The following is a 16,114-nucleotide window of genomic DNA, read 5'->3' as shown; positions in this document are numbered from 1 at the left end:
TCGGAAAAAGTAGTACTTCCCTAATTATTTCCGAAACAGTGCTCTGTTGCTAAATATTTCAAAAATTAATGCTAATGGGCCATTTTGGCCCTTTTTACATATTATCCACTGTTTACGCACGATCATTTTATTAAAAAATATATATATATATTAAAAATGAGTTTCACAGTACTATATATACATTTAAAAATTATTTTGCTATAACATTTTTAGTTTTCAGTAAAATAAGTTGTATTCAAACAGACCCTTAATGTACCACCAAACTCAACAAAACACATATTTTTAGGTAAATTTGGGTTCTACAGTATTATTCACACCTTTAAAAATTATTTTGCTGCAGTGTTTTCAGCAATAAGTTTTAAATTTTCAGTAAATAAACGATATTCAAACACACCCCGACGTGAAGGTTTTGGTCAAATGTGTCATCTTTACACGTGCTTTTTTTTTTTTTTTTTGAAATCTTGTATTTGGCCCTTGGTAACTCATGTAGCAAATAGAAAATTAGTTAGTGTGAAATACATTAATTTGGATTACATTAATTTGGATTCACCCATGTCAAGAAAATGCTCATATCAACAAATTGATACTTGTTCATTAATAATAAAAACATACAAATCTTAGCATTGCTAGACAAAACAAAACAACACAAACACAAAAGAGTCTAGTCTACTATTTGAAAATCTAATTAAAATAAATACACAAGTTTCTTTTCCACACAATATAAACACCCCAAAATAGAGAACAAAATTATAAATGATCTATTGGATAGCTAATTAGACAAAGAATTAAAATAGATAAAAAAATTACAATCTTGAAACCTTATTTCATAATCTAATATCTTGAAAACATAATCTAATAATTGTGTTTAATTTTAGATACACGATGGTTAGTACTCTGTTTCAATTTGAGAATATACATCAAAATTTGATTATTTTACTTATTTATACATGTCACTTGTTATAAAGATCATGTCATTGTTAAACAACACACTATTTAGAGAATTTCATCTCTTATTTTGAAAACTAGTTTATTTTTACTATGGGCTTTTAAAAAATAGGTTTAAGTATCCATAATTTATGTCAATTTTAATATTATACTTTGGTTTCACACTTACGAATGCTTCTCATACGATTTTTTTTTTTTTTTTTTTGATGGAAAGACTATAAATACTTTTATTGACTATGAAAAGCAACATTAACATCATGGAGAAAAGTTTGTTCTAGGAAATAAGGATTCTCTTCAATCCAAACAGAGAGATCAACAATACTACAAGCATGCTTAGCTAATAAATGGGCTGGCCTATTGCCCTGCCTACAAATATGAGAGAACTCCACACTATGGAACTTATGGGAAATTGACTTCACATTGTATAGCACAGCAGCAACCAAGGCTGGAGGTGGTGAAGCTTCCTTAAGGGCATTCACTATCACCAACGAGTCACCTTCGAGCACCAAGTCGTGAATAAGCATGTCCCTTACAAACTAAAGACCAAACTCAAAAGCCTTTGCCTCTGTCTCCACAGCTCCTAATGGTGCCATAATCTTCTTACTGCATGCCCCAACCACCCTTCCTTCAGCATCTCTGATCAGTACACCCACCCCAACTGCCTTTTGTGCAGCAAACACTGTGCCATTCACGTTAATCTTATATCTTCCTTGCCATGGTGGGCGACATTTTGGTTGCTCCTTCGTCGGTGCAACTACTGGCTTCTCGCAATAGAGCTCATACTCCCTCAAGTATTCTAGAGCAGAATTAACCAAAGCTCCATTGCTCTTCTTATCTTCTTCATTTCTGACTTTGTTCCTATTAGTCCACATCGCCCATGCTATCATAATTATCTTCTCTACATAATCATTCTCCCATTTCACCACCATAGTCACATACCTTATAAGATCCATAAGAGAAGAAAAATGTAGATTCATCTGCCCAAAAAATAGCTTGGACACCGTCAATACCTCCTTCACACTAGAACAGTGCCAAAACAAGTGACCTGAAGACTCTGCTTCCATCTGACATGCCTCATCATGGGCGGAGCCATGTTGAAGGGCGGGGGGGCCATGGCCCCCCCAAAATTTTGAAATTTTTTTAAATATATATATATAATTATTTTAATGTTTTCAAAATTTAGTTTACAAAAATAAGAGTTGGCCCCCCCTAAGTATTTGAATTAGTCCAATGATGCTTTAAAAAAAAATAACTGGTCTAATAGTTATAGAGACAACTTTATTTTTCGCAATTCTATTTTTTATTGTAAAATATGCTTTTATATTTGTTAAATATTTGAAAAAGTTTGGCACCAAACATGTTTGAATTTATCTTTTTCAACCTGTTATGTGGCGATTAACAAGTCATTGGCTTATTAAAAAATTATTGTCACTAAAACTACACATGAAATGTTTTTTTAGTTGCCACATAATGGGTCAAAGCAAAATAGTTTTAAATATGTTTGGAGCCCAATTTGTTCCTCCAAGTTTTGGATCATTCTTGTTTTTTAAAATTACATTAGTTCAATTGAATAATTTTACTTACATTAGTATAAAATTTGATAATTTTTATAGAAAATGAAACTTTTTAAGAATTTCACTATGAAAATTGTGAAAATGTATTTTATTAATTTTATGAAAGATAGCCATCAAACATAATTTTGATTGAAAATATTAAGCTCTTTTTTTGTTGGGTGTGTGTATATATATAACTTATCAAATAAAAAAGTTTGTGTATATAATAAAAAAAAAGCATGTGTATTTATGTGTGTGTATGGGGTTATCTTGATAAATATATTAGTGTTGCAACTCGGCCCCCCAAACAAAAATTCTTGGCTCCGCCCCTGTGCCTCATAGCAGCTATCCACCAAAACCTTCCTCCGTTTTAGATTTTCTTTCGTAGGCAGTATGTCTTTGCATGCCATCCACATGAAATGTTGAACTTTGTGAGGGATATTCATACTTCACAGATATTTCCAAAATTTCCTTTGATTACTATCATTCAAAGCACTGGCTGTTCCACCTTTGGGCACCTCCTCCATTACAATCCAATAGGCACTCCTAACACTGAATAAGCCCGACATTGTTGGAGCCCATATTTGCTTATCTTCCTGTGGATTGGAGCTAAAATAAATTTCACCTATGATCTCAACCTCATGGGGTAAGAAGACCTGATTCAATACATCATGTTTCCACATCCCACTGTTGGAATCGATCAACTCCGCTACCCGTGCATCCTTATGGAGGGTAGAGAGAGGAGAGGTGACTTTGTATGAAGAAAGATTAGGCAGCCATTTGTCCTTCTAAATCCGTTCCCCACTTGCCATTGAAGACCCTTCCGAACCACATCATGTGCAACCATGATACTCTTCCATGCATAAGAGGGGTTGTTGCCCAAACCTGCTTCTACAAAGTCACATTTAGGGAAATATACTCCATACCACCTTTAGCTTTTGGAGCACATAGCTTATCCCAACTTATACAAACCATCTTTGTAACAATCCAAGGAAAAGCGTTAGTCACATTTGCGTTATACCTCAAAATGACTAGTCACAATTGAGGCTCCTTGTAGTTGTTAATAAATCCTAAATCTACCCAGTAAATACCCGATGTGGGACTCATCACACATTAACACACATCACACAATCAATCAAATTGGAGTATCACAATCTCCCCCACTTAAATCTCTAACGTCTTCGTTAGGGCCCACTTTGTGGGGTAATGTCTCTGAGCCCACACGGGGTTACCGGATCGGCTCTGATACCATATGTAACGACCCAAGGAAAAGTGTTAGTCACATCTGCGCTATACCTCAAAAGGACTAGTCACAATTGAGGCTCTTTGCAGTTGTTAATAAATCCCAAATCTACCTAATAAATACCTGATGTGGGACTTATCACACACCCATACACATCACACAATCAATCAAATTGGGGCATCACAATCAATCAAATTGGGGCATCACAATCTTCCTTTCATCCTTACATTGACTCCACCAAAAATTCCTTATTAAGCTTATCATTTCAACACACAGAGAGTTAGGGATTTTAAAACAACTCATGGTATACATTGGAATTGCCTGTGCCACTACTTTTATTAAGATTTCCTTACCTGCCTTTGACAGTAATTTCTCCTTCCAACCAGCTAGTTTCTTGGACAACTTTTCTTTAATCTCCTTGAAGGTATTCTTTTTATTTCTTCCCACCAATGATGGCAACCCCAGGTACTTCTCATGTTGTTTGATCACTTATGCCCTGAATTTAGACTTGATCTCATCCTGGACTTCCTTAGTGGTGTTGCTGCTGAAAAATAGGGAGGTTTTTGTTCTATTAAGCTGCTGCCCCAAAGCTTGCTCATACACCTGTAAGATCTTTTGTAGAGTCTCACATTTCGTGGTTGTTTCTTTACAGAAAATAATATTGTCATTTGCAAAAAATAAATGAGATAACCTAGGACCCCCCTTACAAACAGACACCCCCTCCATGGAACCATCAAAAACAGCTTTTTTATTAATGCAGAAAGTCCTTTAGCACAAAGTAAGAAGAGATAGGGAGATAAAGGATCACCTTGGCGGAGGCCCCTCGAAGGAGTAATTCTTCCACTCAGTTTGCCATTAATCCTGATAGAATATGTGATAGAAGTAATGCACTACATCATGAGCCCTCTCTATCTAGGGGCAAAGCCCAATCTCTCCATAATTTTCTCCAAACAAACCCACTCAACTATGTCATATGCCTTGCTCATATCAAGCTTCAAGGCCATCTCCCCTACACTTCCCACCTTCCTCTGACTTATATGGTGCATGGTTTCAAAAGCAACCAGTACATTGTCAGTAATTAATCTGTCATTCACAAAGGCACTCTATGTATCACTGATAATGGATGGAAGTACTCTCTTCAACCTATTTGCAAGAGTTTTGGATGCGAATTTATAGACCATATTACACAAGCTAATTGGCCTACACTTTGTCACCCTTTTGGGATTTTTAGTTTTTGGAGTTAACACAATGTGGGTATCATTAAAATTTGGTGGAGACACTCCAAAATTTGAAAAATCTAACACTATTTTGACAACCACCTCACTTACTGTAGGCCAGAATTGCTAAAAAAATAAAGGGTCATCCCATCAAGGCCAGGTGCCTTTAAAGGGTACATTTGTTTTAGAGCCTGATACACCTCACTTGATTGAAAATCCCTTAGCAAGCTTGAGTTCATGCTCTCGATGACCTTTGGTTGAACTACCTCCAATAAATCGGTGAACTCATTTGGATTACTTGAAGCAAATAACTCCGAATAGTAGTCTTTAAAAATCATCTCAACTACACTCTCGTCATCTTGCCATACACCTGCCTCATCATAAATGCCTTCAATCATGTTTTTTTGGTACCTTTCTATAGCCTTAGCATGAAAGAATCTGGTGTTACGATCTCCCTCCTTAAACCAATTAAGTCTAGAACGCTGTTTTCACATTGCATCTTCCTTGTCCAACTAGCAATTTAGCTACACCCTTGTTTCTCTTAATTCATGAATAATCTCCCTTGATGTTGGTTGCAATTCAAGCCACTCTAAGTGTTTCTGCAACTGAGAAATCTGCTTCCCCACGTGCCCAAAATCTGTCTTGTTCCAAGCAGTCAATCTGGAACATCCATAATTTTTAACAGATGATATCTATAAATTTGATTATTTTACTTTTTATTTTGAAAATTCGTTTATTTTGGATATAGACCATTAAAAAGTAAACCTAGGCATCCATAATTTATGTTAATTTTTTTGATATACTTCGTCTTCACAGTTTTCACACTTATAAATGCTTTTCATACCTATGTATATATACATGCCTAAATGCTTTTCACACTTTATCATTTAATATCTTAAAATATTTGCTTCTTGCATTATTCAAGTAATAATAAAAAGATTTCAATCATTCATCTTTTAGTTCACTTGCATTGTAATTTCTTTCTTGAAGTCATTGTAATTGAATAGTGTTAAGAATATATATATATATATATATATATATATATATGAATTGCGTTATCCAAAAGAGAAATGCTATTGTTCACAACATTTTCATAAAAAATCATATGTGGCAGGTTGTTACGAGTTGTTATTGGTGGGGTAAAAAAATAATTTTAGTGGTAGTTTCAAATTAAAATCAATAACAACTAACATTAAAACAATTTAACATGTGGCACTGACATTATAATTGTCACTTGAGTTTGCATTAGGGAACAACTCTAAACCTTTTCTCAAAAAAAAAAAAAAAAAAAGGGAAACAACTCTAAACCATTTTTTTTTTTTTTTTTTTTTAAGTTTTAAAAACAGGTTGGATCACCGGTGAAAGAACAAAGTTTCTCTCCAAATTAGTTTGAAGAGAAACCCTACAAACTCATCATATATATTTATATTGAGTGTGAATTTTGAAAATCTAACCGTTAGATTGCAGGTTCTTATTACATCCTTAATGCTTACAAAATTTTAAGAAAATCAAAGATCAATTACTATGTCATCAAAAAAATGTTATAATTTCAAGATTTTGTAATCTAAAGTTATAAGTAAAAAATAAGTTAATTGATCAAACAGTAAATAATATCCAATTTGAACGAAATTTGATATGCATGTTAATAACATAAGGAACATAAAATTCAACGATTAGATTTTCAAAATTCACACTTAAAAAAGAAATATATAAGAAGTTTGAAGAATTTCTCTTCAAACTAGTTTAGAGAGAAATTTTGTTCCCAGTGAAACTGTTTTTATTCCAATTGGTAGAAGGGATTCGGTTGTAGTGCCCAAAATTGGAGAAATGTTACTTTGGTATTATATATGTATAAATAAATTAATAAGAAAAAATGAAACTTCTGAGCAGCGTACATGTCATGTATACAAAACAGAATTTTATTCTCTCCCAAAATTATGCTCGCCTGCAAAATTACCTCATACAAAACAGGTAGAGACCTTTTCAACCAAATTAAAACAAGCAAGACGACGACGCAACTTGGAAGACCTCAAGCAATTTCTTTATGTGACCAAGTAATGACAAAATGAATGAGACAAAGAAAAACTAACGCGTATGGGAATGGCTACTTATCTTCTTGGGCAACTGTATGCGTCCAAGACTCAGCCAGTGTTTGGGCAAATTAAAGCCTTACTAATAATTTATAGTTGCATGCTCTCAAGCTTTATCCTGACATCTTTCGGCATGGTTTGAAGAAGATATTGGAGTTTTGAAACTGATGAAGTATGTAGCTTGTGGCTTGCACTGGAATGCTGGAGTCTTATCAAAACAAGTTCTTGATGAAGTTTGGTTTGTTTCACTTTCAAGTACATGCCTGAGGTACTGTGGTCACTTCTTCTTTTTCTTCATTTTTCTAGAATTTAACTTATATTAGATTCTTGTGTTCTTGAATGTGGAATGCAATTAGTCCTAAAAATTCTGAAAGTAACCTGGTGAGATATTAGTTTCACTGGATCCATAAGTAAATTGATTCTACTGTTACAACACTGGTTCTGAGGTTGTATATATGAATATGTAAGAATCTCTTGCTACACTTCTATGGAATAATCTTCTTGTTAGCTTACAACTGGTAACCCATGATATCGTAGAGGATATATATAGTATGCATCAAGGAGAAAATCTGGAATGGTGGACAAATTTCTTCATGATCAATCGTGTTTGGCATAGTCTCTAATGTTAGTACTTAGTGTTCAATAAACCAAAATGCAAATGCTGGAACATATCGATATTATGTATTCTATGTGCCAAAATAAATTTCTTTTCATTTCAACTTCATATTAGAAGTCCAACAATTAAAAGTATGTATAAAACTGAAAGAAAAAGAATGGATTTCATGGACTTCATCATAGGGGAAATTCTGACCCCAAAAAATTTACGTAAGGAAAGAAGGTTACAGAAAAAAATGAATCATATTTACTTATCACCCAAAAAAAAGGGGGTGGGGGGGAATGAAGACCCAATTAGCCCATATTGGAAGCTTGAATCTAACAAGAACATGCAGATAATAAGGCTAAGTCTGAATCTGTAGAGAATTGAGGACTTATTAGTGCCTATTTCACAAGCTTAGGAATGCAGAAAAATGAGTATCTTCTTTAAAACAAAAGCCCCCATTTTAATGCAAAAGGAGAGTGCCTACTGACTCCAGGGGTGAGAGGAAGCCTTCTGCTATAATGTCATAATCCATGCTACTGACGAACCTCAGGAAGAAAATGTATTAGAAAAAGAACTGTCAGTACTGCTGAAGGCAGTAACCATCGAAGGCCATGTGAAAGCAGGCTTGAATGGAGGTACATTAGGGACCGGCATAGTTCCAGCTATGATTTGGCAGATATCTTGCGTTTGAGGCCTCTCACTGGCAATGGGATGTGAACATGCAAGCCCTAGAAGTAAAAGCCTCTTTGCTTCATCAACCACATAATCATTGCCAAGCTTCTCATCTATAGCTTCTTCAATGCTACCTTCGCGATGTAACATCCAAACCCAATCAACCAATGAATAGGGACGCTGATGGTGATTGATACTAATCCCAGGACTTCTGCTGCAGACAACCTCAAGCACCACTGCTCCAAAACCGTACACATCAGATTCAGGGGTGGCCCTCCCTGTGTGGAAGCACTCAGGAGCAACATAACCCATGGTGCCCGGAACTCCAGCTAATCCTAGTTCAGCATAGGAGTTCCTTTCATTATCCAAGGCTCGGGCAAGGCCAAAGTCGCCCAGGCGAGCATTATAGTCAGAGTCCAGCAAGATGTTGCTGGCTTTGAGGTCGCGGTGCACTACCTTCTGATCATACTCATTGTGCAGATAATGCAATGCTGATGCTACTCCAGCTAGTATCCTATACCGACGGCTCCAATTCAAAGTGTTCTGGTTGGAAGCCTCATACAAATGCTTATCAAGACTACCATTTGGCATAAAGTCGTACAATAGTAGTAGCTTCCCTTTCTCGTAGCACCACCCTGAACCAAGACCATATATATTAGAGAGGAGATCAGGGTTAAATATGGCATTTAATCAAGCCAAAACAAAAGCAGGCCAAATCAATTGAGCTACTTATATATTTTGAAAAAAAAATAATGGTAGCTATATGGCAGCCTAGTGAACCAGATGCTGATATAATGTTATTTGTCTTCAATCACATAAGTATCTTAACAGTTGTCTTATATTGACTATTGATGCAATTGATTTGAGTAGTATATGTCATATGGTTTGACTTCTACTTCCTGCTACAACTGATAATTTGGTACATAAATGTTTTGCCCTGTCAGAATATGTAAACATACAATACTAGTGATACATTCTTCTCTGTAATCAATTTTATGCCTCAAATTCAATTAGTTGGGTTACTATCATAAACGAAGCTGCTATGATTATAGTTTTAATTTGAATTTGCTAGCATCCTTTTGTTAAGGAGGACGTAAGAGCATGCATTTTGGTTTTACAATCTCATCTTATAGCTAGGACAGGTTCTTCAAATGGGAAGAAATGAATTCTGCAAACAAGTAAGGCAAGAAACAAATAATTTAAAGAATAGAAGCACATTCTTCTACCAAGTGAGGGAGAGAGTGAGAGAATTCTGCATTCTTTCTAAATACAAGAAAACCCTAAAAGCTCAAGGGGTTGATCCGCAAGAGGTTGTAATGTCAAAGTCAAAGCACACCCTCTAAGACTTCTGGGAAAGTTCCTTAATTTGACAAAATGAATAATGCAATTTCAAATGTTGAATGTTTCTTTTAAATCAAATTCTTGGGTACTTTGCAGATAAATCTTGTGATGATCTTTGAATAATTTCAAGAAATTTGAATTGCAAGTTGTCTAATATATTAGAATGTCAAAAATAAATAAATAAAGAAGAATGAAGAGGGGGATTACCAACTAAGCGGACAAGATGTTTATGGCGGAGACGGTGAATAATGGTGAGCTCTGCCAAGAAATCATCTTTGCTTTGAATGCTGTCTCTGGAGAATTTCTTGACAGCTATTTCAGTACTAGATTTATGATCCTTGTCCTGCAGAATTCCTTTGTAAACAACACCAAAACCACCTTGACCCAGCATCATACTCTCATGGAAGTTGTTGGTGGCCTTCTTTAAATCTTTGTACTTGAATTCCCTTGGCATCCCAGGCAACCATCTCAACTGTGTGCCTAGCACGTTAGACTCCTCATCACCCCCTCTTCCTCTTCTTTTTCTCTTGTTCAAATATAAAACCCCACATAGGATCAACAATGTCACCAATGGAACTCCAACCCCAGCGCCTATCTTCAACCAAAGCAAATCACTTTTCTTTTGTAGGTCATCAATCTCTAAGCTCCATTTCAATACACAATTCAACTCAATCTGTGGATTACCTGTAGAAGCAGCAAAACCAAAGTAGGATTTTTGATTCACATATTCTTTCAGGCTTATGGTCTTGCTAAGAAGAGGCTTTTCAGGCTTGGGTTGGCCTTCTTTCACCATGTAAACCTCCATCACCTTCGACGTGCCATTGTATTGCACCCAGACGCTGTATTTGGTGCCTACTTCTGGGGATAATTCGATATCAAGAAGGACAGTCGCAGTTGAATTAACAGAGTTGATGTCGAGGCCAATATGATTGCCATTAGGATCGTGGTCTTGCTTTTCGGTGTCAAACTCTATGGCCACAATCTGGTTGGTATGGTTACCATCGTTGGTAGCATTGGTGAGGCCAAGCCATTGCCCATAACTAGCATCAGGGATTGAGAGATCGGGAGCAATGAGAAAAGCAAGTCCCTCACCAGCATTCCACGCCGGCTTTCTAAATATGTTGATGACAAAATTGGAATTGAATGAGGCCTGAATTTCATCAGACAACCACATGTTGAAAGGATGTTTATACATAATGCGACCGTAACTGTTGCGGAGGCTGAACTCATCGTTCGTTGTGTCTGAGGTTATCTGCAGGGCTCCCTGATCAATAGCCGAACCATTCCCCAAAAACTCCAACAAATTATTATCCCTCGTCGGATTAAAATCACTGAAATTAAATTGTGGTGCAGCCTGGATATCAACCAGATGCAAAAGGCTACAGCAAAGGATAATAACAATAGTGATGGAGCTTACACCATTTGACATGTTAGTACCCATTTTTGTAACTGTTGTGACAGCGGAAGCTCTAATACCAGCTTGCTGCAACAATAGAATAAGCTCTGATCTCAGTTTGTTGCTAAAAGAAAAAGGGGCCTCTGGAAGCACTTTCGCATATGATCGATGTGAAAATAGCTATGTAGTACTGTAGTAGGTAGTTCTTTTGGATTGAGACTTGAGAGGAGAAGCAGAAGCCAAAAGGTTGCTAAAAAAAAATAGAGAAACTGAAGATTGGTTTCAAATGAACACAACTTTGTAACCTTGTCTTATAAATAAGAGAGCTTATGGCCCCCTCGATCCCCTTGTTAATCAATTTGACAATTTCTTTCTTCTTTGATTATTCCCGAAAGAGGGCTAGCTGATTGTTCAAAACGTGGGAGTTTTGAAGTCAAAAGTCAAAACAGCAGCCATTGGCTGGAATTTGATAATCATTATTTTGGTATTATAAAAGATTAAAAGAAATTTCTGAGTAGCATGTATATTTGTATACAAAGTCGAAAACGCAACTTGGAAGGTCTCAAGCGATTTCTTTTATTTATTTATTTTTTTTAAGAACGTGCATTGTGTTTTTTTTTTTTTTTTCTTTTTTAGTGGGTTTTTTGTATTGTTTATAAGCCCACAAATTTTCTTTTTTAACAAAATTTTTATTAAAAATAAATTTTAGGTATTATTTATATATTTAAAAATTATTTTATTATAATATTTTTAATTTTTAATTACCAACAAAATAAATCGCAACCAAACAAACTTTAGAAAAGAAAGAAGATATACGCAATATGAAGCAAGCTTATCTGCTTTGGCAACTGTGCCTACCATATGCGTCCAAGCCAAGGTCCAACAAATAACAACGACAATTGTTACTAGTACTACTGGTGTACGAATTTTGAGTGCAGCCAGTATTTGGCTACAGGGTAGGTACATACACACTAAAATAAAGTCAAAACTGAAAAAATAGAAAATTTAAAGTGGCGTTCATGATTTATACCTCAAACTGAGTTGGTCTCTAGACTCTAGCTTTAACAATTAATTTGAAGTATACTTTGGAATTAAACGTAGCTTTTTTGCTCTGATTATCTATCTATTGAATCTGATCACTTTTTTACAGCTCATATAAATATTCCCAGTCTTTTTTATTTGTTTTCTTCATATTAATAAATGGTTAGGTTTAATTATTGTCATTCTTGATAACATGTGAAAGGCTCCACCATAGTCATAGTCATAGTCATAGTCATAGTCATAGTCATAGTCTTCTACCAAAAAAAAATAATAATAATAATAATAAATCATATCATATACCATCCATTTAGCAACTGGTTTGTGCTTTACCTATGGCCATGTGCGTTTTTTATGCTTGTCTTCTTCTTTTCCGCTTCTATAAATTATACATTTAAGGCCTTTATCAAGGCATTGCTGAAGTAGACTTAGTGCTCGTTTGGATTCAGATTATAACGTCTATGTCTTTTTTTTTTTTTTTTTTTTTGGAAGAAGCATGTTCTATGGCTGTGGTAGTTGAGAAGCATGTTCTAGCGGATCACGTGCACTATTTACAGGACCCACAAGCCTCTTTTTTCAACAAAACTTTTATTAAAAATGGGTCTCACAATACTATTCACACATTTAAAAATTATTTTGTTACAGTGTTTTCAGTTTTCAATTTTTAATTTTCAGCAAAATAAGCAATATTTAAACACACCCTTAATGTCTGTTTGGCATGATTAAGTTTGCCAACTTATTTTACTATTCAACTTATTTTTGATACTATTCATGTGTCTCACTGTACTATTTCAGCTTAATTTTACTTTTATGTATAGTACTTTCAGCAAAAAAATTTCAATTTCAACAAAATAAGCGGATCCCAAGCAGACCCTTAATTACCTTAATTAAAAAAAAATCACTTTTAATTTCAATAGGATTACTATTGACTTTTGAGAGAATGAAGATTACACAAAACACCCATTTCTTATTTTTATTTTCTTAAAACTTTTGTGAATTTCAACCCATTTTGCCTTCCCGTGCCATCACTTGGTAATCAACATGGTCAGCTAGCCAGGCATGCCAAAAATGTCAGTCATTAGAAGCAATTTGGATTGAAGACTAACCGGAGTTCCAAGAAGAGAGAGCATTTTATACTTGATTAATAAATGAACATCATTTCTTTCATTTATGAAATTTTTGAATCCTCTTGTCAAACAAATAAAAAAGACATGGTTGGTCATAGGCTAGACCGTGAGACAGTCAAATGACTCCTTAAACACACTTGGCACTAATCAAGGAAGACAAAGTTTAGCTTTAAACTTGGTTTTTCTTAAATAAAGTTTTTTTTTTTTTAAAAAAATACTTACCAGAGTTCTCTGGAATGAAATATATGATAGAGATGTATTAGTTGATTGAATATAATAAATTAAATTAGATTTGAACATTTGTGTAATGCAACTCTAGATGAGTATTTCCTGCTCTTTATGGATGAGCTTAGCTTAGGACATCCTTTGACCGACCCTACATTTAATTTACAAAAGTCAAACTGCACCATTAATTCAACAACTCTGACCTTTTACACTACATCATTGCCACGGACTCTTCCGAATCAATCAAACATTCGAGTCCTTCATTTTTTTTTTTTTTTAATCAATATATCCGAGTCCCTTCAATTGACTAGACCATTTCTCTTTCTTTTGTATTGTAGTGCCTTGAGTGACAAACTTACCTAACTGCTTCTTCTTTTTTAGAATAGATGCCACCTTTCATTTCCTTTAAGAATGAATTTATAATAAATTTTATGATTCCTTCATGATGTCTTCCACTTACTATGTCTTAACCATCATATGGAATTCTTTTTTTCTTTTTTTAATAGGAATGCTGTTTATTGTTTGCCTATGATTTGAATTGATCGATGCCATGAAGCTGATATGTGTTTCAGCAAAAATTTTAAAATAGACCGACAATTATACTTCAACTATAGGGAGCAGCTTTGCTGAAATGAAATTCTTTTCCCATTCTACTTCTCCAAATAAAGAGTAGGAACAAACTTAATCACATAAAACCTTTCAAGGATGTGTAGGTACAGGCAAGTAAGTGTTGAGATTATTCGGATTCACTTGCACTTATGGCACATTTGTTGGGTGCACTGCACCATGAGTCCAGCCCACTTGTAATAAATGAGCATGTCTTTCATTTTTCTAAACTTTTTTTCATTATGCACAAAGGTCAGCATAAGTTATTGGGGCTGGTTGGCTTAGGCCTGTTGGACACGTTGAGGAGAGGAAGAGAAAAGAAAGGGGCTGATGCATTAAGGCTATTCGGCCTAAGGGAGAGCTGAAGGAAAAAAAATTCGCTAACGCAAAGTCAAGGAAAGTGAGTTGCTTTTATTGTGATTTGATGTTAAGAGTGTGTAAGGAAGAAAAGAAAGAAAAAGATGAAGAAATAAAAGGAGAGGCCATTCGGCTAGTGAAGATGGGAAAAAAGAAGTGGAGTCTCAGAGAAAGTGAGGACTAAGTGCAGTTTTGAAGAACTGTGTGAGTGAGAGCAAGCAAAAAGAGGAGAAAAATAGAGAGAGTAAGAGAAAATTGTGAGAAATACACAGTGAGAAAGAGAGCTGTGAGTGAAAAGAAAAAGAGAGTTTTTTGCTCAAGTTGTATCTCTAAGTGTTGTAATCTCTATTTAATATAGTGAAATTATTTAAAGTTTGTCCCATGGTTTTTCCCTTCAAGGAGAAAGGTTTCCACGTAAATTTTTGTGTTATTGTGTGATTGTGCTTCCGCTATGCTTACTGAAATTTATTCATAGTTATATAGAATTTTTCCCAACAACATGCCTCAACCATTTCAAATCTATATAATTCTTAAAAGTTGAAACTTAGCCTTTATTGTTACTACGTTCCTCTTGAGCCATATTAGCGTAGCATTTCAGTCCAATTGGTTTATTCACTCCATTCAACCCCTTCGGTCTATTCAATCCATTCGTTCCACTTCAATCTATTTGATCTACTTCGGTCTATTCAATCCACTTTGGTCCATTTTGGTCTATTTAGTCCATTCATTCCACTTCAGTCTATTCAATCCACTTCAATCTATTTCGGTCTATTTGGTCCATTCAATCCACTTTGGTCCATTCAGTCCACTTCAATTCATTTGATCCATTTTGGTCCATTCAATTCAATTCGGTGATACTTTAGGATGAGAGATTTGTGCAAAAGATGCATTGTTTTAAAAACTAGACCGACTGGTTCAACCGGGAACCGATCCGATAAAAACCGAAAAAACTAGAAACTAGACTTGTTTTCAGTTCTTTGATCGTTCTGGTTTTTAAAACCATGGAAATATAAGTTACTTCATTGATAATTATGTCACATTCTCTCCATAATGTTGGTAGATTCTTGATAAAATTACATTTGTCTTATATGTTATTAAAGTCTAGTATTTTTTCTTAATTTCAGTGACGAATTTACTTGTTTCTTCCTCTTTAGACCATTCAAGATGTATAGATGATGAACACTTATAAGTTTCATTTACAATTTTCATTTTTGATTTAAGAAAAAAAAAAATCGTCAAATTAATCCACATATTACACGAGTTTGCGACTAGTTACTTGGAAAGTCTAATAAACTAACGTAGTAATGTTAATGAATGCTATTTTGTCAATTTACTGTGATTAAATGAATTAATTATCGTTTTGACAGTTTTATGATTTGTGGCACATCAGTTTAGAAGACGTTGTATAACAAAATTATGATGTTGAGTCATCTTTTGAACACACCTATGCAGGAACCTGCAATTCCCTAATTAATCACTCAAATAGTATTAAAGTTACATGTATTAATTAATACTATATATGTGAGTGATTAATTAGGACAATGTTCGTTTTATATAGGAGTATAGAATACTCTATGCTGTTCTAATCTAGCCATTTAAGCCCACTTTTTTTTTTTTTTTTTTTGTATTTATATAACTTACTACTGTTCATAGATAATTAGTACATATGTAGGCAAGACAACATCAAAAATATATATTTAAAT

The 16,114-nt window shown here is 34.6% G+C and overlaps 1 protein-coding gene across 1 annotated transcript; it reads right to left on the bottom strand.

Moving 5' to 3' along the window:
• Positions 1-8,124: 8,124 nt before the first annotated feature.
• LOC115967349 (probable L-type lectin-domain containing receptor kinase S.5) lies at positions 8,125-11,322 on the bottom strand. The gene is made up of 2 exons (XM_031086425.1): positions 9,870-11,322; positions 8,125-8,956 (listed from the first exon to the last, which is right to left on the bottom strand). The coding sequence occupies exons 1-2, from the start codon at positions 11,101-11,103 to the stop codon at positions 8,196-8,198; spliced, it is 1,995 nt and encodes a 664-aa protein (XP_030942285.1). The 5' UTR covers positions 11,104-11,322; the 3' UTR covers positions 8,125-8,195.
• Between the last annotated feature and the right edge of the window lie 4,792 nt (positions 11,323-16,114).

The sequence above is a fragment of the Quercus lobata genome, chromosome 11 (genome assembly GCF_001633185.2).
Source record: "Quercus lobata isolate SW786 chromosome 11, ValleyOak3.0 Primary Assembly, whole genome shotgun sequence".
NCBI lineage: Eukaryota > Viridiplantae > Streptophyta > Magnoliopsida > Fagales > Fagaceae > Quercus > Quercus lobata.
This window is presented reverse-complemented; position numbering and strand designations above follow the sequence as displayed.

Excerpts from the sequence above, each read along its gene's own strand:
- LOC115967349 (XM_031086425.1), bottom strand. The coding sequence starts at position 11,103 with ATGGGTACTAACATGTCAAATGGTGTAAGCTCCATCACTATTGTTATT. Across the intron at positions 8,957-9,869 it reads ACATCTTGTCCGCTTAGTTG|GGTGGTGCTACGAGAAAGGG; the intron begins GTAATCCCCCTC and ends GTCTTGGTTCAG.